The sequence below is a fragment of the Protomyctophum bolini genome (genome assembly GCF_963924005.1).
Source record: "Protomyctophum bolini genome assembly, chromosome: 14".
Classification (NCBI taxonomy): Eukaryota; Metazoa; Chordata; class Actinopteri; order Myctophiformes; family Myctophidae; genus Protomyctophum; species Protomyctophum bolini.
The window spans coordinates 22,012,628-22,036,972 of NC_137875.1; the positions used below are offsets into that span (position 1 = coordinate 22,012,628).

At 43.7% G+C, this 24,345-nt stretch overlaps 1 protein-coding gene across 1 annotated transcript in view; it reads right to left on the reverse strand.

Moving 5' to 3' along the window:
- Positions 1–1,007: 1,007 nt before the first annotated feature.
- kif16bb (kinesin family member 16Bb) overlaps positions 1,008–24,345 on the reverse strand; it is a gene marked incomplete at its 3' end in the record, with an annotated part of 49,090 nt that continues 25,752 nt past the window's right edge. The window contains exons 16-24 of the mRNA XM_080782909.1: positions 24,124–24,212; positions 18,552–19,171; positions 18,197–18,494; positions 17,171–17,261; positions 10,124–12,241; positions 2,501–2,613; positions 2,250–2,373; positions 1,490–1,583; positions 1,008–1,099 (exon numbers count right to left, since the gene is read on the reverse strand). Of these exons, the coding sequence (XP_080639035.1) occupies positions 1,008–1,099; positions 1,490–1,583; positions 2,250–2,373; positions 2,501–2,613; positions 10,124–12,241; positions 17,171–17,261; positions 18,197–18,494; positions 18,552–19,171; positions 24,124–24,212 (3,639 nt within the window). The remainder of the gene's footprint in view (positions 1,100–1,489; positions 1,584–2,249; positions 2,374–2,500; positions 2,614–10,123; positions 12,242–17,170; positions 17,262–18,196; positions 18,495–18,551; positions 19,172–24,123; positions 24,213–24,345) is intronic.

A 24,345-nucleotide genomic window follows, 5' to 3' on the forward strand; every position in this document is an offset into this window, starting at 1 on the left:
ACCGAGATAGAGTGTAGACCCTAGTCTGTATAGGCCTGTACCTTCATCCTCTACATCAGTTGAATAGGGGCTCACAGGGCAAATCAATTCCCTTCAAACTCGGCAGCATCCCCTCCGATTTATACTTTGTCGTAAGACAGAGTCGTGAACCGAAATTAGCTGATCTACTAGCTCACAACGCATGGCATCCCAATGCTTTGTAGTTTGTAGATCTGCTATTTTCAGTGTGTGACTCCATCCTTCGAGGAATTGTATAGGGGATCGACTGTCACACCTTTCTTTCTTCCCTGACTCTCCTCCCCACCAAAGACATGACATGCCAGAAGAGGCAAACAAATCACTTAAAAATGCAGACGGAACCATAAATGTTCCAATAAGCATTGTAATATCAAAACAAAATATGTTTCCATGGAACATAAATTTCGGCGCGTCATTCACGGTGCAGTTGTTTTTATTTATTCATTCTCTTTACAACTGAGCAGATGTCTGGAGGGCAGACCACAATGCAGTTTATGGGGGAAAAGAAAAAGGGGAGGAGACAAGACGGAAATAAGGGAAAGGCAAGTCCTTACGGTTGAAAACCCATGGCGTATTGCTGCCCCCTACAGTCCTACTGTAGTAACAGCCGTACTCACATTTACTCTACCAAAGTCTCCATATTATTATCCTTGAAAGGTTGAATACTGTCAGTAAGCTACTTACACAAAACTATTACTGTAGCCTAGGTTCTATATAGCCTGGAGTCTCACAGACGTGTGTGTGTGTGTGTGTGTGTGTGTGTGTGTGTGTGTGTGTGTGTGTGTGTGTGTGTGTGTGTGTGTGTGTGTGTGTGTGTGTGTGTGAATAATGCATGAGTGTTTACTACTATGGATGGATTATTATACATTATGTGGGAGACATCCCCCATCCAGTGCTTAATTAATACACATATGTATGCCAGTGCTTATATAAATATATCCTATATATATATATATAAGTATATGTGCATATAGTATGAAGTTGATAACTCAAACAACTTCATGGCCTGGTTTGCTGCTCTGTCCCGTGCATGTAGGCTCACGCCTAGCGAGAGCAAGATGACACTCGTGCCAATACAGGTCTGAAATTGAATACGACACTAAAGGGAGCATAATTAAGCAAGCTTTTGTGTGAATAACGTATATGTATTCCGATGTATTCATCCCCACTTACATTAAATGGCGTGTGTGTGTGTGCGTGTGTGCCTGTATAGGCAGGGGGGTTAGAGTGATTGGAGAGAATGTAACAGTCTCCAGGGGATGAGAAAGACAGTAAACTAAGCCATGAGAGAAAATCAGATCACCTTGAATTTGCATAAACAGTCTTCAAATGGCTGCGTAGAGGGTATAAGTGTTAGCCATCCAAGCCTGAATAAACTCCCAGCCGTGGATTAGTATTGGGTTCAGCCAGGTCATTTAACACTTAAAGACAGGCCCCGGGGAGCCGATTCATGTTGGACAAATTGTTTTGCCTCTGTGGCAGCTCCGCTCTCCACCAGGGTGCTGGGGGACTTCAGAGGAGCAATTTGCTGCCTGTAGTAAGGGACACTTTGCACCTTGCTCTCTCTGCACGGAAAGCAGAGCCACATCAAAATACAAAATGACACAGAGAGCAACATCAGCACCAATTACGAAAGAAATAGTCCCCACTTGGGTTAAGGTCCTGAGGATGGGCTAAAGACACTGGGAATAATAAGTGAACAGTTATGGCGTCCTGCCATTCGCTTCCAGGAAGCGCACTGGAGATGAAAAATGGAACATGGATGAAGATGCCAATGTAATGCGAAAACTTAGCAGAGGTGGACAAAACTTTGGCAGGTTGTGAAGTGACTTAAGATAAGTGAACAAATTATGCAGATATGGGTTACAGGGTGTGTGTGTGTGTGTGTGTGTGTGTGTGTGTGTGTGTGTGTGTGTGTGTGTGTGTGAGAGAGATCTGGAGAAGATTGCCCTGTTGGCGTGCATGGTGTTTGGCAGAGAAGGGAGGGCCACCTCTGCATCAAAAAGGTTGAGTGGGCTTTGTTGGAGCATCTAAATATAATTTTATTTAACCCATATAGGCTACTGTGCAAATATCTTTTCTGCTTTTCAATGGTCCAGTGGGTGTGGGTAGTGGAACAGGAACGACAAGTGGTTGTCAGAATGCAGGGAGCTCAAATGTGTAGCCTATACACTTTAAAATATCAGTTTGCAACATTAAGAATTAAATGAACACAGAATTCCACAGCGTACTCTTCCCGTTTCATTAAGCTGAGCTTGGAGCTCCAATGATTCCCACAAGGCTTCCAAAGTTTCTTTGGACCCCTGCATCAGGTGAGCCAACATCGCTTCTCGTCCAAAGCAGTGATTATCATCCCTGCAGAAAAGCAATCGGAACAAAACGCATCCCCAACTGAATACAGTACGACTATAAAATAGATTTGTTGCGAACTAATTATGCATTTCCCATGCAATTTATAACACGACGACGCCTGCAGTAACACTTAACTTCTGGAGCTTGATTAATGGCGCCATGCTGATGCTGTAAGCCTAGAAATAGGAGCAGTGTGGAGGAGAAGCTCACATCGCCAGCATCAGCAGTCTGGACCTGCTCCCTCTGTCACACGGCTCACACACTCGCTACCCATAAAAGTAAAATGCTGCAGGTTTTGGAAAACAGCCTTGTCCTCTTTGTCAGAGGGCTTGTCGTAAATAGCCTGTGTGTGTGTGTATGTGCGTGTCGGGCCCCAGGGGACAGAGACATGGGGACTGAACTCATCACCACCGAGGTACTTCATCTGGGCACCGGCCACGCAGCGGCAAGGAAATAATTTGTGGATGTACGTAGCATATAGCCACACACGATAGCATGCAGAAGCACAGTGTCACCGTCAGATTGTGTTGCAGTGACTGCAGTGATTGAAGCCAATGCAACACTTTGTCCACACAGTCATTTTGTTCATTATATTAACTTGCTGCATGGAATTATAGTGTGTTCTTATTAAGTTAAACCAGGGCCACTTCACCCCTTTTGCAACCAAATCTTATTTGAATGATGTTTGGGAGACAAGAAACACTATCCGGGTTTTTTGGGGAATGACGCAAAAGACCGCTTATTTTGTACATGGACTCTTAGGTGTGCCCAGACCCTTACTGAGACAACATATAGTCCAGGAAGGAAGTGAGACGGTGACCAGTGAACTTTGAAATACTAAAATATCTAAAAACATGTATTACACACACACACACCTAAAGGGACTAATGTTCAAAGAGTCCAAAAGTTTGAAAAAGAAGAAAAAAATCCATTAAGATTGGGTTATAACTTGATAATTGTTAATCAAATTCACTGAAATATAACTGAACCAGATCCAATGCAACCAAATCAAATTTTAAAAATCAAAGTTTATTTTGTATGAAATCCAAAAATAGTGCAGTTAATTGGGCCTACATGCTCATTTCGACATCAGAACTTTCTTTTCTGACAGGCCATCAGAAAAAGGTTCTGATGTCGGATGGATTATTTTGAAGCATGTAGGGGCCTTTATCAATTGATTTCAAGTAATTTCAACCAAGGATGAGGTTGTAGAAGAGTCTATGATAGGCATGTTGAATTGAATGTGTAAGCGTATTATTTTTTTAAATAATGGTTCTAAGACAAATATCTTCCAACAATACTGTCCTTTGGAATAGGGCACAAATTAATGTGTTTACTTTCCATACAGTACAGTAGTAGGAAATTATCCTGATTCAAGTTAATAATTGAATAAATGACATTGGCATTTGATAATAATAGCCTAGGTTCTCAATATTACCATAGCCAAATGAATTGCCATCAATGAATCGTTTTATCTCGTTTCTATCAAATGTGCCATCTACAGTTTATTGGATCGTTTCGTTCTCATTAAAACATTTTGCAAAGTGATTTGCAACATCAAAGGGTTCAGTAGGCCTAAGCATTCAACCATGACTGCATGCATACTTATTAAACAGAATGTTGTAGATGAAGAATTTAAGCCTTTAGCTATTCCATTTCATATTATGATCAGTTACAAGTCATGAGGACATTTTTACACATGGCCTTTTTGTTTATATTAGATTCCACAACACAATTAGACAATGATTTGTACATTTCTCTCATCCTTATTTTTTGGCTGTAGCTTTAGCCTCATTCCTTTGAGAGAATACATCATTCAACTCCATTTCAATCCAGGGAGAAGGGTGAGACCTTAACACTCTCTACTCTCTGACAGGTGCATGGTGGTCAATAATGTCAGATCATTTCATAAAGCTCCTCTGTTGTGCAATTGATTCATAGTTATGCAAGGTAATGTTACGGTAAAAACAGGCTTCACTGATCCCATAACATGAAACTGTTCTTAAGATTAGTCGGTTGGGCTAGTGCTAAAACAATACTGGCACCAATTATTTATTTATTTTTCTCTGCATCAATATAGTGCAATTGAAAACCCAGGAACACAATTTCTGCCAATGTGGTTAACTGTGACTTTCACAATAAAGACCAAACAACAGAAATTACATTACTTTGATCAGTTCTAGCTGTAGAAATGTGCCTTTCAGTACAAGGATACGTCAGAGGTCAGACAAAAGCAGAATAATGTATTAAAAAAAATCACACCTGTGTGAACCGAGTGGTGCAACTCCCCAATCTCTCTCCCCCCCCCCCCCCCCCCCCCCCCTCCCCTCCCTCTCTCTCTCACTCTCACTCTCATTCTCATTAGCAGGCAACAGTCTGTCAGCACTGTCTCTCTCTCTCTCTCTGTTTCTGCATGGCACAATACCGTTATACAATATACTCATTAACACATACCGGTACGTGAACACATACATAGGTGAACACGGACATTGCTGGTTGTAGGAGTGGTTGCACCACTAAAAAAGGAAGGACATAGTGCGAACCAAATGCCTGACGTATATTTGGTTATGTGCCGTGTCGTGAACCTAAAACAGAAGATCTAAAAGCTAACATTGTGTTAATACTGCGACACTTTGTGAGCTTGTAGATTGGCTGTTTTTGGTCTGTGACACCGGCACACAACTAAGTATGAAACAACCATAATTCTCCACTGATTCCCATTCAGTGTGAAGCCTCAAGATATTCCAAGCATGCTTCAATATTCATTGGGTTACACAGTGCCACAGCCCCATGTAAGGAGGCCTGTGCATATACTTTCAGAAATGTGATGTAATAATCTATGGGAAATGTCATAAAAGAAAGAAAGTAGCAAGAAAGAGGACAACTCTGACTATTCTTGAGAACAATTTACTAAACTAACTTAATAGCGCTCCATTGACTTTGGGCCCAGATTGAAATAATCAGCATTAACATGGCAACAGCACAATCATTTGCTTCATAATGAGGCGAGAAGCTTGAACCCAGCTGCCACAGGAAGAGGAATCTGACACAGCCATTCGAATTGAACCGTGCCGACATGAGCTGCTTATTCAAGAAGTGACACCATCTGACTATCACCCCGATTGATCACCCACTATTTCTTCCGTCTTTGCACTATAGGAGCAGACATTTTCAGATAAAAATAAACCATTGGAGAACATCTAGATGAGAAGAAAAGGTTTGTCTGCACACGTGCGTGCCTCTGCCATTTGTAGTTCGTCGTACGAAGGTGTTGAGCAACACAAATAGCAGATCTACAAACTCACAACACGGTGCATCCACGCCTTGTGCACTTCCATTGTCTGCTATTTCCAGTGTACAACACCATAGTACGACCACATCAAGCAAATCAAGCATTTTTATAAGAGGATTATAGAGCATAATCATAAATACTTAAGGTCTCGGAGGAAGACGATATACTCTGCCAGCAGCGCTAATGCAAATTGGACTGTTTTCTCAAGGTGTACAGCCCTTGGAACATTGCTGAGGTCTACTTTCCACGTGTAAACAGACTGTATCTACATGTCTTCCCACACCAAAGTGCTGTGCGGGTTTGCTGTTGTTAAAATGACACAGCATGAGTTTATTTGAAATCTACAACTACACATTTTCCCCTTTTTCAGATTTCCACATTCACAGAAACCACAAGTACAAAACACTACAGCAAAGCCGTTTGTCTCTAGATCTGATTCCTACTATCATTGCTTGCAGAACATTAGCACAATGTAATCCCAGGATATTAAGAGTTGTCACTGGTGTTTTCAGCGACGGCATACAGAAATGACAACCTCTTAAAGATCTTCCGGGTACAGTCAGGATCAACAGATGGTGAGGCACTGCCTCTTTTCCCCTAGGGCTGCACAGTAAGATTGAGCGTGTGAAATCTGTCACAATCTCTGGTGGCAAATGTCGCGCAGTTCCTGCAAATGCTAATGGAGCTCATGTGAGGTCCAAAAACAGGGGAGGGGCAGACGGGCATAAATGGAGAGGAGTCCAATTTAAAAATGACACTGTGTGACAAAATCATCCTTCTAAAAGGGCATGGAATTTCCCTGGCCCGTGGACATCCTTTCGCAAATGAGCATAGCTCAGATGCCAGTGACATTCAGGTTGCCATTGTGACCGTCTCCTTTGAGACACACTATACCCACCAAATTCCATTATAGGCTTGGTTAAAACCTGCCTTTGCTGGCACTCAATGGACCTCATTAGATGGGAGTGCAGTGAGTTACTGTAGTTAATTACATCGTAAAGCCTTTGACCGAAATGAGTTTAAAACATTGGGAAGCTCACACTGCACTAGAATATACCACTCCGCTGGAATAGAGCATGGAAGGAGTGCCCTGGGTATAAAGGTTCAATCAAAAGGACAGATTTCATTCTAATTTGCTAATGGACATGCATGCACATTAGCCCTAACAAACAACATTATGCTCATGTCATGGTGCCTTGTTTACTTGTAATTAGCAGTGGCACACATGTTTTAGTGTTCATGCAGTTGAGTCCATATGGAGTTGGCTTGGGACCCAGAGGGTCGCTGGTTCAAGGCTATCATGGATAGTGTGGACTGGTAGGAGCAGGGACATGCACACATAGACATCAAAGGGGGCTTCAGCCCCTGCCCTTTTACCAGTGTGTAAAACAACTGCCCTTTCCAGACCACGAATGCAGCATTTACTATGGTGAAAGAAATGCAAATGCCCCTCCTCTCCTTTCCATGCCATACTGGAAGGTGAATTGAGGAGAATTCAATTCTATTCAATTCAATTCAGGATTAGCTGAGCTCACAACGCGTTGTGTGACCTTTTAGATCTGCTATTTTTGCCATTTTTGTCCAAAAGTGCCCCCTTACGGGATTTCAGCCCCTGCCTCTCTGACACTCTCTGCATGTCCCTGGGTAGCAGTACCACCATGTCTCCACATGTATGTACATCTGTTTCAGCCGACCTATGTACTGTATGTGGAAAAGTGTGAAAACTGAAAATGTAAAGGTAACATTTTCTTTTAAGTGTTAAAAACTAAAAACTAAAATGTATACTCATTGCTATAGTGTGTCTGCAACAGGAGTCTCCATGTCTCTCCAGCTTTTTATTAAACAGAAAGTGCATTTTCAGGTCGGGATACCAATTTTGTCCAATCAGGATAGAGAACGCAGTCAGGATACAGATTAAACAAGTGGAATTATAAATGATGACACAAAGAAAGACAAAATTGGAACCAGAACACTAAAAATTAAGCTCATAAATGGCTACTTTCTCCTGATTTTCTCACCTACCTGAAAATCCTGAAAAATGTAAAGAGTTGGAGACAGGGAGACCCCCGTTATTGAACAAACACCCACACTAAACCAAAAAAAATTAACGTACTCTACCTTTAATAGATTCACCTATGTCGTCAATATAATAATAATGATATGATGATAGGAAAATGCACGATATTTAAATAAATAAAAATCTGCATATAGCAGGATTTTGTATTGTATTCATCTACCATGGCCAAAACGGAATGATCAGGGAAGTTCAAGCTGAAAATGGTTTGTCCTATTAATTAACAACTAACAGGAGGACAGACTAGGTTGCTTCCAAATAAAGAGGTAAACAAATTATCCTCATTGTGCTGCCAATGACGGAGCCTATTAGGGCCAGAGAAGCCCAGTGGGAAATCATTCAAAGTAATGATTAGAGATCCAGGGCCATGTCTGTGAATGTGTGTCAACCAATGACTGTAAAAGATAAATAAATAAGCCTGCCTTATACAAGTGGAAGTTAAGTGAGGGGGAGCACTTTCCTTCAAGGATGAGGAAGAAGTCACTCCCAAACTTTGAGTCTGATGAAACCACTCCTTCTTCATGACATTCTTATAGCTTCACATAAAACTTTTGCCCAGACTCTGCAGACAGTTACAGATGAACTGAAACCTACTCAAAGTTGCTTAATTAGAAATAACATGAGATTTCCTGATTTCTTTCCGAACATGACAGAGGCGTACAGGTCATAAAGAATGATGTGCTAAGTGACAGCCCAAAGGCATAAAAGCATGCCAGCCCATACAGTACAGGAGATGGGGAGAATAATCAATTATTACTTTACAATCACACATCTAACTGCTTTGTTTTATGACCATCATAAAATTCTGAGATCCGGAAGTCTAATTTCAAATGGATGAACCCCCCCCCCCCATGTATTTTCAATTACTGCTCCAATTGATGGTCTAATCTACTAAAGGGCACGCTCTCCTTTCTCATCTCTATTAAACCTTTCATAACCTGTAAAAATATTTGCAATACATTACTTTCAATATACCTTGAAAATCCAGCAATGAAACCAGTTTTAAAATTAAACCATAACTCTTATCTTTCCTCAGACACTCTATACTGTATTAGTCATGATTTCTCCATCTTTTTGTGTTTTATTCTAAAGCAGATGGTGTGGGTGCTAATTAAAACTTTGAGCAGGGCAAGGAAAACCCATCACAGACCTGAGCCGTCACCTGGGCTCCAACCTACGGTACTGCTCCAATTTATTTTTCTTTCCTCTCTCCATTGAAGGCCAAATCTCCCTCTACATTCCAAGGCAGACAAGAGGACTGATTGCAATCCCTGTAATGTTCCATACTGGATGGGGCACTGCTGTTCCTTGCGGGGAGCAGTCAGTATTTTGCCTCTAGCTCAATTGTGAGTTTTGACCCAAGTGGTTCATCAGAGATGGCTCATGATCAATCTACGTGCAATGACAGAGGTCTATCCTGAGGTGGACAATGTTAACGGCATGGCAGGGCTAAATCCATAGGGTATTGTCGTGTGAGGAAGCTACAGGAGAGTTGGTACGGTCTCACCTTGAACCTGAATGCTAAGTATACTGTATGACTCTCCACTGGTTGAGTGCAGCAAAGAAAGGAGTAGAATACAGATTCATACAGTACAGGATCCTCCAGGCAGAGGTCCATGGGGGACAAAAAACAACCAAGTGCATAGGGGAGGGATGTGCAGGAGACAGGTGGAGGGTTAAGTGACAGAACAATTGAGAGAGAGAGAGAGAGAGAGAGAGAGAGAGAGAAGCAGACATTACACTGAAGCAGTGAAATGCAACAGACTACATTCTCCAATTAACTATCTAAGCATCCATCTACATTCCAAGCTGTATATACAGTATATAAACCAACCACATAAAAACAATAAGTGAATATTTGAATCATTTATTATTACAAAAATATGGTACACCGTTACATCTACAAAAACAATTTTATTGTAACAAACAAGCATAACTCAATAATTAAGAATTTGCCCATTACATTTAGATAATTTTGAATGATCATACCTGCAATGTGATAAGTATAAAATAAATGGTACAATGTGCATCAAACAAATAAAAATCAGGTGGGTTTTTTTATTAATCATGTCATGCTTAAAATCCTGTTCCTGCTATCCTCAAACCTCTAAAAACAAATTGACGAATCCTATTCAATACAGACGTGGATGGTGAAGATTTACAGTTCATCATAGTGCACACAAACCATTTGAGCCGTCTTTTTTTTTAATCCACTACGGCCATAGCTCCTTTCAAGTGTGAAGTTCCTAGCTAGGCTGTTCATTACTGCTTGTCCAGTCCTTGGATCAGACATTTGACAAGTGATTAATCAGGCAGGCAGCCTCAGTGGAGCAACTGAAAGTTAATTTCCACACTTCAGTCTTTGGAGATGAATTAGAGGCGTGTACAGTCAGGGTAGCTTCCTTAGCATCTCTTCCAGGGTGACCTCTGTGCCCCGCCGGCGCCAGGATCACATCTAGTCGAGTAGGACCTCTCACACCTCTGTCGTGCACCATGACACAGCGGATGTCGGCGCGGCTGAGGAGCGTCACATTCTGGAACTGGGTGTGGCGTGGCACTCGAGGCCGGGCGGAGTGAGGAGCAGGGTGGACCGCGGTGACCTCCTGCAGCAAGCCTATATGGGAATTGGTGAGGACAAGCTGGGCCAGGGACTCGGCGCGGGCGTCAGGGCTCACACACACCCCTACACTGGTGTACAGAAGCAGCTGGACCTCCCCCATACTGGGCCTATCTTGGCCCATGTGGCTATGAAGAATATACACCAGATCGGCCAGAGTCTTCTGGAACTGGCACCAGACCTTCAAACCAGCATCCAGCAGCAGGTCTGGTATGTAATCCTGCCAGGTCAGCGATATCTCCATCAAGTCTCTGTGCAGTAGTGGGTGCTGGGAGAGCCTGCTGTCCCCGGGGTACATGACACAGAGGATGGTGCGGCACAGTTCTTGGGTTAGTGTTTGGCTGTGGGTGTGAAGGCCCAGGATGCTCTCCTCCACAGCGCCCACCAAACGCAGGCTCTGACCGGCAAAGCCTATCTGGATCTCCTTGAGCTGCCGCAGAGAGAGGTGATGGAACAGCACCAGTGTCTGACTGGGGTCAGAGGTGACTGTGTAGACGGTGGACTCCAGCAGGATGAGGAGGGCAGGGCACGGAACAGGCCATCCGCATTTTGTGACTTTCAGCCAATAGAGACCCACTGTTTTCTGGGAGTGGAATGCCACCGTTGGAATGACACCTTGCAGAGCATCCACTAGGCTGGGGAGGGGTAGTAATTGGAGGCTTAAGAGGGCATTAGGAAATTCTACTAGTTTCTGACGGAAACTTCTGGTGAAAGAGTTCGGTGGCTTTCGGTCTAGAACCGAATTAATCTCTGAAGTAGTTTGTGAATATTCTGCAGATGCAGCATTATGGGCGTTTTTTGGCTCAAAGCACTGCTCCTCTGGTATTCTGAATGTTTTGGTCATGCTCTGTCCTTGCTTTAAATCATCGGTTTCTTGTGTCATACTACCAGGGCTTGACCACCTTTCTTCAACCAAAGATGGGTCAGCTTCGTTCAACTCAATAGCCTCTGCGGTGTTCTGCAGTGGGGCTAGGGTAAGTGTAAACTCTGATGCTTCTTCTGGCTGAATGCCATGCAGCTCCATCTGAATAACTTGTATAATGGGCAAGTTCTTCACCAGGGAGAACATGTGGCTGTCCTTGACCAGAGTGTAGACCTGACTTTGTGTGACCAGCGAGAAAACACGACTGTCCTTCACCACAGACAAGACGTGACTTTCGCTGACCCGTCCCACCACCTGTTTGGACCACTGTGCCCCGGCACGTTGCAAGCCTTGCTCCCTCACCTGCCGGAGCATCTTAGGAGAGCTCCACAGGAGACGTCTCATGTCCTCCACCATCCAAGAAACCCCATTAACCAGGGAGCGCAGCCCCGAGCTTTGTTTGGCAACAGTGCCGGCCTCTGTGTCACACTCCCCCTGGAACTCATCCAAACCTCTGGATTCATCCATCACTCCGTGGCCGAACTGGCCCTCAAAGGCAGCCTCTTCCGGCGGACAGCAGGCTGCCTGGCTGTGTCTGGAGAGCGGAGAGTGAGCGCTGGTCTGTGGGGGGACTACTGTCCTAGAGCTGGTTTCTCCCATGCTCTGTAGGTGGGACACGCAGCCTAATGAGGTCCCATCAGAGCCGGGACGGCCCTCATAGCAGTCAGAGACAACACCTTGGCTCTCGTTAGCATTCCCCTCCAGCCCTGTGCCACATCCATCACCTACACCCAGGACACTTGTGGTGGAGGGGAGGTTTGTCCTGGGGATGCCAGCCTCCAGCAGACAACTTTCAACCCCAGCCTGAGCTCTCCGCCACAGCCTTCTAGACACAAGGCCTGGCGCTGATTTATGAGACAAGTCCCTCTCTTGTTCCCGACCATCCCTAGCGCTTACCCTACCCTGTAGAGTGTCTCCATCCAGCTCCAAACTACAGCGAGAGACGGGACATTTCCCCGGAATGGCCTAATTTAAGAGTGAATGGAGTGAGAAAGAGAGAGAGCGGGGGGGGGACAAAAAAAAGGAAATCATTTTTGCATGTGACTTGAATGTAATTTAATAATCCTGGCTGGCATCATACAAAATATAATAATAAAAGAAAGCGATGTTGAAAAAGGATGGAGATCATATTTATATATTATATGCATTGCTTAAAAAACTGTTTTAATCAGATGGGAATAAGTCATCAGAGCACTCGTTATGATTAAATATTTCGTTACTCTACTGCATGCTACTGACTCAACTCAACCTTTGGGAGCACGTACTTAGGTTTTTACTGCAGAATAGCAGCCCTTCGATATACAGCAGCTGGTGAAACTATCTCAATTTGACCTGTACAGTCCAATAAAAACAGTTTCTAATTTGCTGATACATTCATTTTTACCTTTACCTAAACGGCTGGTTTAAAGATTATAATTATTTTTGAACTTTCCATGTAGTTACAGTATAGGGCAGGGGTGTCGAACTCAACTTGGGGCGAGGGCCGCATTGGTCAAAAGGTCACTTGATGGGGGCCACAACCAGTTGCGGACGCACGCTCGATGTCTCAAGCCCAACACACACCGGCTCCGTCTGACGCGGCGCGTCTGACGCGGCGCGTCAGCGCACGCCGCCGGTGTGCGATAGGTTCATTGAAAATAACGGAGGCGGCTGTTTTGATGCGCAGCGTTCGCAGACGGTGTGGGAGGCCCTTCAGTCAGTCACTGCTATAATATCTATCTATCTATCTATGTATGCTCAGACCCAGCCAGCCAGCCAGCAAGCCACACACATAGTGCTCAGACCCAGCCAGCCAGCCACACACATAGTGCTCAGACCCAGCCAGCCAGCAAGCCACATACATAGTGCTCAGAGCCAGCCAGCCACACACAGTGCTCAGACCCAGCCAGCCAGCAAGCCACACACATAGTGCTCAGACCGAGCCAGCCACACAAAGCTCCGTCAAAAAATCTTCAAAAAACTGAAGAGGCTACTGGAGATTGGAGAACTTGATTTGGACATGATCTGATGCAGGACAATGTCACTATGACAGAAAGAGAAGATGGGTCTTCACACATTCTCACACACACACACACACGACTTTGTCCCTATAATGTGCACGGCACCGTTCCACTTCATCATATCACGCAAGAGACGCCACACACCAGTATGAAAGAGAGATAGTCACTTACTCACTTGTTGTAACTTGTAGGGATGCCACAAAGTGACCATCAGCCAAATTGAATAGTCGACAGCTCTGCCGATTAATAATCGATTAATTGAACCCACCCCCCATATTAATCAATATCAGATAAAACGTATAAGATTTTATATTATGCACATGCCATGGTCACATAACCATTATATGTTGAGTGCATGCTTTGATGGTTACAGTTATATAATCAGCTTTGATGAGTAAACCTTTGTGGAGATCTTCTCAGTTCTCATTGTATGCTAGTTACTGCCATTCAGGATGGAAAATGAAATCCATTTGGATTTGGGGAGAAGTAGTTTCATAAGGGGCTGGTATGAAGTACTTGATATAAAGAGAACATGTTCAGTTCACTAGTCTACACTCTACTCTACACCTGCCTTCATTTCATCTGATTGTCTGTCTGGCAGGCACTTAACAAGCAATCGTTAACTGTGTCTGTTAGGCCGCAGTCACATCTATCAGACAAGCGTCTTATGGTTGTCTGATGAAAAGCATCAGACAAGACAGCTCCCAATGCATTTCTAATGGGAGTCACGTGGTCTCATCAGACAAACGTGTTTCATGGGGGGGGGGGGGGGCAAGACACAAGACACAAAACATTTTGTAGGCGACCAGCTGAAGAACAAGGCGGCACCTCAGACAAGACAAAAAGGGTTGGGTTTACCCGCCAACCAATAGGAGAGAAGGTCCGTTTGTTACGCTACACTGGGCGGTCTTTTCACACTCTGTTGTTTTTTTTTCTGCAGAGTGCTGCAGACACGGAAGAGGAAAGAGCCTATGCGCTTTCGTAACGAAAATGATTTTATTGTTCAGTAAAGTAGTTTGGTCTGTTCCAGTAAGCAATTCAACAGGAAAATATAATCCCTGCCCGTCGTGGCCGAACAGAAAATTAAAACAAACGTTATAATTCAAGGTGCATGCATTTTATCATTCACTCCTAATGCTTATATGATTCTGCCCTGTGTTATGATCTGAGTGCCTATGCTGTGTAGCCTACTTGTACGACTGTACGTGAATATACAAATGTACTAGATATTTATCGTGTACACACGCACACACACACACACACACACACACACACGCTGCTGTTTTGCATAGGTGCTGCTCCTCGATCCTGATCCTGTCCTGTCTGCCTGTCTGTCTGTCCGTGACACCGTGATCAACTGACCATGCACGTTCGACAGTCTATTTAGATTGCCTCACAGTCGCTAGTCGCTGCAGTGGATAGGCTGTCAACTCAACTCAACTGTCAATATATGAATGTGCAGCTAAAACCGTAGCCCATGTGGCTGGCACTGGAGGAGTGGTGGTGGTGGGCTGGCTGGGTAGCCTACATCTCCGATGCGGTTCCCACTTGCGCTGGCGGTACATTTGGCATTCGAGCGACGCGTCGGGTTTATTAAACGAGGAGGAGATTGCACATGTAACTCCAGAAAGACATCGGCCTGCTGTAGATTAGGCTACAGTATATAGGCTACCCATGCATGTTGGGACTCTCCGCAGCTGCAGGCAGCACTGCACTATAGGCTATACTTTCCAACGTCATGGAAATATTCCAGCACAGACAGCCCAAATCCTCGCATGTATGCACTCATGCAAAACACTGTTTAAATGGCTTAAATCAAGTGCGATTTTAATTGTAAAGTTGGAAAGCTCCTATAAATTTAATATGACACAAAGACACATCTTGTAGGTCCATTCCTTTTTTCTTTTTCTACATATAGCCCATACAGTTTTATATTAACAGACACAGACAACTGGAGGATTATTTCCCATGTCTTGTGAATTTATTTCTATTGGATCTTACTGGATGTACTAATATAATACCACTGGTTGAAGTGCAAATTTCCCGGATCAAGGCTTTCGGTTTGGGCACTACAGTCTCCTCTCCTGAAGTAACGCTGAACGGTCTGACTGCAGATAGGAGAGAGCCGTGCGCCCAGGCGCCCCATGGCTAACAGCCTGAAATGCAGCAAGTCGTGTGTTGTGGTAAAATGGATGCGCTTTATTAAAAATAATGGAGTCGTTGCGAACAGAAAATATTAATTTTCCACAATGATGCCATGCTTAGTCTGCGTACCTGGAGGCTATATACATACACACGGAATCAGTGCCAGACTTGGCACCTACTGTGGTAGTGGTACTGATAAAGTGGAGACGCAACACGTTGACACAACCAACAAGCTACTAGCTACTGTGTCCCGCAGCTAACAGCGTAAGGACAATAACAGGCAACACGTGGATCTGTTTCCGCATGTCCTCGCACCGCCCACGCACCGCCCAGATTCCGCAAAGCATTGTGGTCAATTGATGCGACAAACGACAAGACAGATGAAACGATAAAACATTGATGAGACGCTTGTCTGATAGGTGTGACAGGCGCCTTAGAGAGAGGGGCAGAGAAGAGTGGCTTTGCTCAACTTGATTTATACTTATATTCTCCACTCTGATGAAGGTACATGTTCGATATATCATGCAGCCTTACTTATAAGCCTATATTTTGTCTATTAATTTTCTATTTTTTTGCTTGAGGCAGGCGGGCCACATTAAATGACATGGCGGGCCACAATTGGCCCGCGGGCCTTGACTTTGACACCCATGGTATAGGGAGCCATAGTCACCCATTGTGACGCAATGGTGTTATGACAATAGAGGGTATGCATAAAGTGAATGGCAGATCGAGTGGCAATATGAGTGGTAAAGTGAGTTTAACGTTGTTTAATGCAATCGGTTAGAACTTTTCCGTTTGGATGTATGGGCTGTCAAGGCTGGAAAGTTGTTTGACACTTCCGGGTATGATGATGTCGTCACGCGCATGTGTTTTCACGTCACCTGTTGGCATTGCCTCAGGCAATACCAAATAAAGTACCTGGTACAACTTTTGTCCAATGGAAAATATAACGTGTGGCAAGTCCAGTTGGTAATACCATGCAGTGCAAAATTGCCATTTCTATCCATCATATTGAACTTTTGACTGTGTGTGTGTGTGTGTGTGTGTGTGTGTGTGTGTGTGTGTGTGTGTGTGTGTGTGTGTGTGTGTGTGTGTGTGTGTGTGTGTGTCTAAAACTGTGGAATGCACTTCCCATTGCAGTCAGAACTGCAGCATCACCCCCAATATTCCGCCGTAGTCTGAAAACCCACCTTTTCAGACTCCATCATGGCCCATAGCCCTTACCCTACCCCCTTAGATAGCATTTCTGTAGACTTATAGCATGTTATGTAGACAGCACTATAATTGCATTGTATGTAGTCATAGCACGTCATAGTACATAATAGTATAGTATGTATAGTTTATATGTAGCCTATAGTTTCATTATATTATATTATATTCCACTGTTACTTTCTTATTATATTATATTATATTCCACTGTTACTTTCTTAGCTGACGCATGTTTCATGATAAATGCTTTTTATGTGATGTATTCCCATGCTTTTTTGTTCTTGCTTAATGTAAATCGCTCTGGATTAAGAGCGTCTGCTAAATGCCTAAATTGTAAATTGTGTGTGAGAGTTAGGGTGAACATATTCTGAATTTCCAAAAAGAGGGCACAGTGCACGTGTTTTGATCTGCGTGTGATACCCGCAGATCTGCACATGCTACCCAAACTCAAAACTGTGTGTGTGTGTGTGTGTGTGTGTGTGTGTGTGTGTGTGTGTGTGTGTGTGTGTGTGTGTGTGTGTGTGTGTGTGTGTGTACACACCATAGTGTTGCACATCTCCAGTGGGGCAGAGTGCACAGAGTTGTTTGGCAGTCTGCAGTCAGTATCCACTGCAGCCGACACATCCATCGTGCTGAAAAAACAGGAGGCAGTTAAGATACAAGATTGAAATAATACATTTGTTATTCTATCAGGAAAAATAAACATTGCGTCTTAATGATGTGAAGGGACGGGTGCATGTCGCAATTGGTTTATATTCCAATACATGCTGCCAGGCTGCTTTCAAAAACAATTTAATTATTTGCTGTGGTGTGACACAAGAGTTTATAGACAAAAGAAACCCCCTCTATGCAATGCCCCCCCGTATTCACAAAAACATCCATCACATTTGAATAGCAAACAGCACAAATGGATGCCTGAGATTAGAACCACATTTACATACAATAGTCTAGGGCAGGGGCTCTTGTTTTTGGCTGGGGAATGCTTTGGCCATGTCTTGCGACCTCCCAAACCCCAATACAAATTGACCACTACAATATCCTTAATAATAGAGAAAAATAAATACTGAAAACAGATATAATCATTAAGGAAAGTTTATGCATGTAAGAAATGAAAGTTTAGGCCTACTATGTGTACCATGTAAACTCTTAATTTCTTCTTTCTTTGTAATAATCTGGGGACCCCCCAAAATAATTTGGCAATCCCCCCGAGGGGTCTCCATCCCCAGGTGGAGAAACCCTGCTCTAGGAAAATACCCTGCTCTATAGAAATAACATACAGCAAAGACAGATTTCTGACAGCAAGCAGTTACTTTGTCAGACCTTGATATATTACAGCATGTTAGGGGGAGGTAAAAGAGGGGGCAGCAAGTTCTTCACAACATCAACAAAAAGGGCATAGTGCAGCTTCTCTGACCGATTAAAGGATTTCTGCAGATCCTGAGATCAATAAAATGTTGCGCTAAGCGGCGCTTATCCATTCTGCTCACACCCTGCGAGTGAACGGAGGGAAGCTGGTCAGAAGTGGCGTCATGAGATTTACACTATGAAAGAGACACACGATACTGACCTTTTGCCGTCGTCCACATTTTCCACATGCAGAGGCTGAAGTCGCTCCCGTGACTGTGATCCTTTTTGACCTGAAGTCATCTCAGCAATACTGGCGGCATCTCGCTCACCATTCACACCGTACCGTTCCCCTTCGCTGGCTTGTTCATTGCTCCTTTGCTGCAGCCCTCTCCCCTTCATCTGCTCTGGTTCCTCCTGTAGCCCTCTCCCCTTCATCTCCTCTGGCTCCTGTGGCTGCAGACCTCTCCCCTTCATCTCCTCTGGCTCCTGTGGTTGCAGATCTCTCCCCTTCATCTGCTCTGGTTCCTCCTGTAGCCCTCTCCCCTTCATCTCCTCTGGCTCCTGTGGCTGCAGACCTCTCCCCTTCATCTGCTCTGGTTCCTCCTGAAGACCTCTCCCCTTCATCTCCTCTGGCTCCTCCTGCAGACCTCTCCCCTTCATCTCCTCTGGCTCCTCCTGCAGACCTCTCCCCTTCATCTCCTCTGGGTCATGTGGCTGCAGACCTCTCCCCTTCATCTCCTCTGGGTCATGTGGCTGCAGACCTCTCCCCTTCATCTGCTCTGGTTCCTCCTGAAGACCTCTCCCCTTCATCTCCTCTGGCTCCTCCTGCAGACCTCTCCCCTTCATCTCCTCTGGCTCTTGTGGCTGCAGACCTCTCCCCTTCATCTCCTCTGGGTCATGTGGCTGCAGACCTCTCCCCTTCATCTCCTCTGGCTCCTCCTGCAGCCCTGTCCCCTTCATCTCCTCTGGGTCATGTGGCTGCAGACCTCTCCCCTTCATCTCCTCTGGCTCCTCCTGCAGCCCTGTCCCCTTCATCTCCTCTGGCTCCTCCTGCAGACCTCTCCCCTTCATCTTCTCTGGCTCCTCCTGCAGTCCTCTCCCCTTCATCTCCTCTGGCTCCTCCAGGACTGCTTTCAGCTGAAGTTCGACTCCAGTGGCTTGGTCGCATCTGTGCATGCAGTCATCCTCCACCAGCCTTTCAGTCATCAGACACACACACACACACACACACACACACACACACACACACACACACACACACACACACACACACACACACACAAACACACACTATATTTAAATATATAGTTTCTAGACCCTTAGCATGCATTTTATCATGATTAGACCGATGCTCACCAAATATGATCGAAGCCACTTCCTTGGCAACACTGTCACCACTACTACTGTTCAATTTGTTCAACATGTTTCAGCAGCTAAAACATAGTTTGGTGATGTCTGGACAAAACATTGTCATCGATTTACATCCACAATTGTGCCAGGAACTGATCAAAACTATTCAATGATTTCTAAATAATCTTACACAAATGGTTCTATGTTATGAAACATATCCTGTATGTTTTATTTATTTATAGTCTGATTTGTGTTCTGACAAACCCATTTGTTTTGCATTCGTTGTGACCACTTTGAGGGTATGTTTCAGGTACTTATCCTGCATTTTTTGTGATCATTGGCCCAACAATTGCTGACTATAGTGCATGTGCTGAGCCAAGCCCTTTTAAGTTCATTGGTCAATATCTTCAAAACTAAGTAAGATCTCTTATGGACATTCTCAAAACTGAAAGGAGAAAGTAACCCTCATAATTATGATAGATCTCAGATGTGGGTTTCAAAATGTATCGTTTGCATTTTGAAAAGTTGACCTTTTTCCAACAACAATATTAACTGAAGAGATGTAAAATTGTGCCAACAGGACTGTTCATAATGAAATAACTGCTGCAGGAAAATTAATCTCGACAATAAAATAACAGCTTTCACAGCAAAACGTTCCGTGGACAAGTCGGTGCTAATAGCATCTATGCTGGCGACTGGGGGAGGTCTCAGTTGGTACAGGGGTGGTCAGAGTGATGGATGGCAGTCCTTATGAAACAGTCACGATTTCAGTACTGCTGAGCTCCTACTATCAGGCTGTCCAATGGTCTGCAAAGAAAGACACTTGAGCAAATGCTCCAAGAGCTTGGCTTTTTGCATTTCTTGCACACTTTTGAGTATTCATTTAATCATGTACAATTATTAACCTTACCAGACTACTACAGCCTATAGGTTGAATAATGTCGGGAGATTGGTCCATTGAAAGGTGTGCAAACGTTGCTGAATGAGCCTCTCTCCACACCACACAGACAGTCTGTATGGTAGACATTATGGTGCTAGAAATATGGCTTGACATTGTGCAAGCTTAAATTGTTTGAGAAATCATAACATGACGACCACTGCACAGCAGTGGCTTACAGGACAGAGGCACAATGCTATACATTAACTAAACTGTATTCAGAGTATTTTGGTGTATCATATTGGTCTTATTTAATTAAAAAAGGATAAACAGTGTGTATCTGCAGTGGAAGCACAGCCATCATGACAGTTTTCTTCAACTAATAAACATTATCAACAGCTAGAATGATTAGAAAAAATTGGCACAGCGGCCTGTCACTTAGGCACGAGCTTTGTGCTCCACAAAGTAATTAAACTTTATCATAATCATCATTTTCAATTGATAACATGGTCAATTTATAACATTTAGTTGGATTTGGCCCTGACAAAGCCAAATATACAGCGCAACTGTTAACATTTAATTTATTTGCTTTCAGATAAAACCTGATGGTGAATAGCTGGCACATTATGCTTGCACTTCCCATCTTCTGGTGTTTGAATGAGATGAGCGCGCCACACACACACACACACACGAGAGTCTACATGCGCTGCATCGAGATAAAATAAATTTACCGCCAAGCACTACATCCACATTGCATTTTTGGAAGGCCACCCACACTCCCTGCATGCAAGGCTTAACAGCAGCGGGGTGCCAGAGCTCTCTGGTCGGCTATTGGCGGTCGAAAACCAACTAAGCTTGCTTGGTCGTCGAGTGACGCCTCACGCCGTGTACAGAACCGCACACACTACAGCAGCCATTTGGCCACAGATACTTTCCAACACATACAGTATCAATGCCGTCGTCGGTTTGGTGTGTTGAATTTTGAACCATTACAGTTGCAACTACCTCTCTTTCAGGAAAGAACATAAATCTCACATTGTAGCTTTATTTATTGGTTCTATAATATAGTACGAAAGAAGCTTCAAGTCGATCAATAATATTAATACAGTCTGTTGAAAAATTTACTACACATACTGCATCCACCCATTCAAATGTCTTCTCTCTTTATACATTGCTTCTCTGAAAACACTGCACTGCACAAAGTGATGTATGGTTTGTTTGACCACTTCAAATCCCAATCAAAATGAAGTTCAGATGTGCCGCATTTGCATTGAAGAGAGGGCATGCACAGCACAGATCTATCTTTTTCTGATTGAGAGAAATCGTTGTTAGCCCTATAACAAAACGAATGCATTATTGAAAGGTTTGTGCAAAATATGTACACTGCAAGCACACCTACCATACTTGGATAAATATTGAAAAGGGGGGAAAACGTTATGGAAACCACTCACCAACCACTGCTCCTACATTACTACTCCATGATTGGTTGTAATATAATTTGGCAACATTTCTATTATTATGGATCAAATACTTCCTGGCTAGACCTTATTGAAAGGAAGGCGTGTTCCTTGCAGCCAAGTCTAGCCTGTTATGCTAAAGCTGCCCGAGGCTTAAACAGACATCTGAAATTGACATTAGATGATTCAGTTCTTTCAGGCTTTCTTCACTGCATGTAGTCGGATGGAGCAGGCCGGTGCTCTAAGAGCATGTAAAGTCTATATGTTGAAGATCAGGCTGTTGATGATCAAAGGCATTCTCCTTAAATAGCCTTCTTTGCATCACTCATTAACCCCAGAGTTACATAAATCCAACATGATCTCCTCCCTCTCCTCCTCACTCGTCCCTGCCTGACTTCATCTCCTTCCATTTTCCTCCAAGCAAACACTCTGTAAGTCAAACATGCAGCCTGCCTGTAGAGAGCGCTGCAGTTTGGGGGGGTGCCTTCACTGCCTTGTGTGAAGAGAATTGTACCTCACAGAGGTAGAACCACTGTTCCTGACACATCAGGAAGTCTTTCAACTTCACAACAAAGTAGTGGTTAGAGCGTGAACTGCAGGCGGACCCGTGGATTCATGACGAGGAAACCCTGTGCCGCTGTGCTTTAACATTGAAAGTAGCCCATCTACAAGCTCTCAACCTGGTAACACACATTGTGAACTCGTAGATTGGCTATTTTCACAACCTGATGACACTGTCATATGATGAAGTATAAACCAGGCTTAAATGTAAGGCTAAATCTGGGACCATCAGATCTACTCTATGCTGAGGCCTGCATCCAGCCATCCAGGGATGCAACCTTGATTTATAGCTTTCATTTGGTGTTATGTACCACGTGAAAGCTGTGCAAAAAGCAGTCGCGCTGCTGTTAAAGGGTAAGACCACTTTTTTTGATGTAAATGGTAAATGGTAAATGGTGCATTTATATAGCGCCTTTATCCAAGGCGCTTTACATAGATTGTGCATTACATTCACCCATTCATACACCGATGGCAGCGGAAACCATGCAAGGCACCAACTAGCACATCGGGAGCAATTAGGGGTTCAGTGTCTTGCTCAAGGACACTTCAACAGTAACTCTGGGGGAGCCCGGGTTCGAACTGGCAACCTTGCGGTTCCCATCCAGGCACTCTACCCCTGAGCGGTTTGGGTTGTGTAGTTATTTTGCCATGATGCAACTCCAAATGTGGACAAGAAATGAAAAATGACTGCTCCAGTGATTAGAAATTGATAATTCAAAATATGCTCCTCATTGACTTACATTGTAGCTAAAACAGCTCTCAAAGTCACTCTTTTAGTACGTAAACAAACACAAACAAAGTTGATTCAGACAATATAGAGCATCACCAAAACTCATGTAGTTTTATTTTTTCATAAAAATGTTAGATTCCTGTTGATTTTACTATTTGAAGATCTGGATCCGGATCTACGGATCCCAATAAAATGGACAAATCAACAGGAAGATAACATTTTTATGAAAAAATAAAACTACATGAGTTTTGGTGATGCTCTATATTGTCTGAATCAACATTGTTTGTGTTTGTTTACGAACTAAAAGAGTGACTTTGAGAGCTGTTTTAGCTACAATGTAAGTCAATGAGGAGCATATTTTGAATTATCAATTTCTAATCATTGGAGCAGTTATTTTTTATTTCTTGTCCACATTTGGAGTTGCATCATGGCAAATTAACTACTCAACCCAAACCTCAAAAAAAGTGGTCTTACCCTTTAAGAGATTGAGGTGGGTACACAAATAACGTTGAGTGGTGTATTTCAACGACATTTCACGACTCGCAACACTTTTCTGCTAAAGCATAAATTATGCTCGACAGAGGATACACATGCACCCATGGCCCAAGCATACTGCTCAGGGCTGGCCAATTAACACTCTTAATGCCCAGTGCCATGTGGAACCATTAAATCAATGCGGCCAGCGATTTGTAGCTTCAGAGCCCATTTCAAGGTGGCACGGCACCATCTTGGATAGTGCTAGATATAATAGCATGTAGCCAAAAGACCCTTTGTAGGATCGACAACCAACAGAGGTATGATTACTTCTAACGCAACTAGCGACCGGACCGCGATGGGCCGTCAAAAACACAATCTTTGGTTAGAAATGAAATCATTGATCTAGATTAAGAGTTATTCACGTTTTAAGGTTTTTGATCCCATTCATTAAAACGGAGTGGAAACACTTTGGATGACGTCCCAACCGGAAATTACATTAAATGTTGCTCAATAGACACTTCCAGGCTGCAGTCTGGTGCGATCTGTTATGAAACGATTAATGTTCCGTCTTTTGATTAATCTCCGTCCTACATGGGCGATGGGCGTAATTATTTGATAGGGTGGAGATCTCCATCTTGGCCGCTCAGTGTGTTAACCAAAAACATCGAAACCGACAACATCTACAAAAGGCTCACCCTGAATTGAGCAGCATCACTTTGGGTGGACTCTCAGTAGACTTTGACAGGTCGGTCAAGGACGGCCTGGAACTGGAGAGCAGTGATTTCTGCAAACACAAAGGGAGAAGAATGTGTGCTGGAATTAAAACATATTCATGTTTTAATGATCGGCAGCTGCCTGCAACAAACCTGTTGAGGCCTATTCATAGTCCAGTTTTCGTTGAAGAGGTAAAAACCACC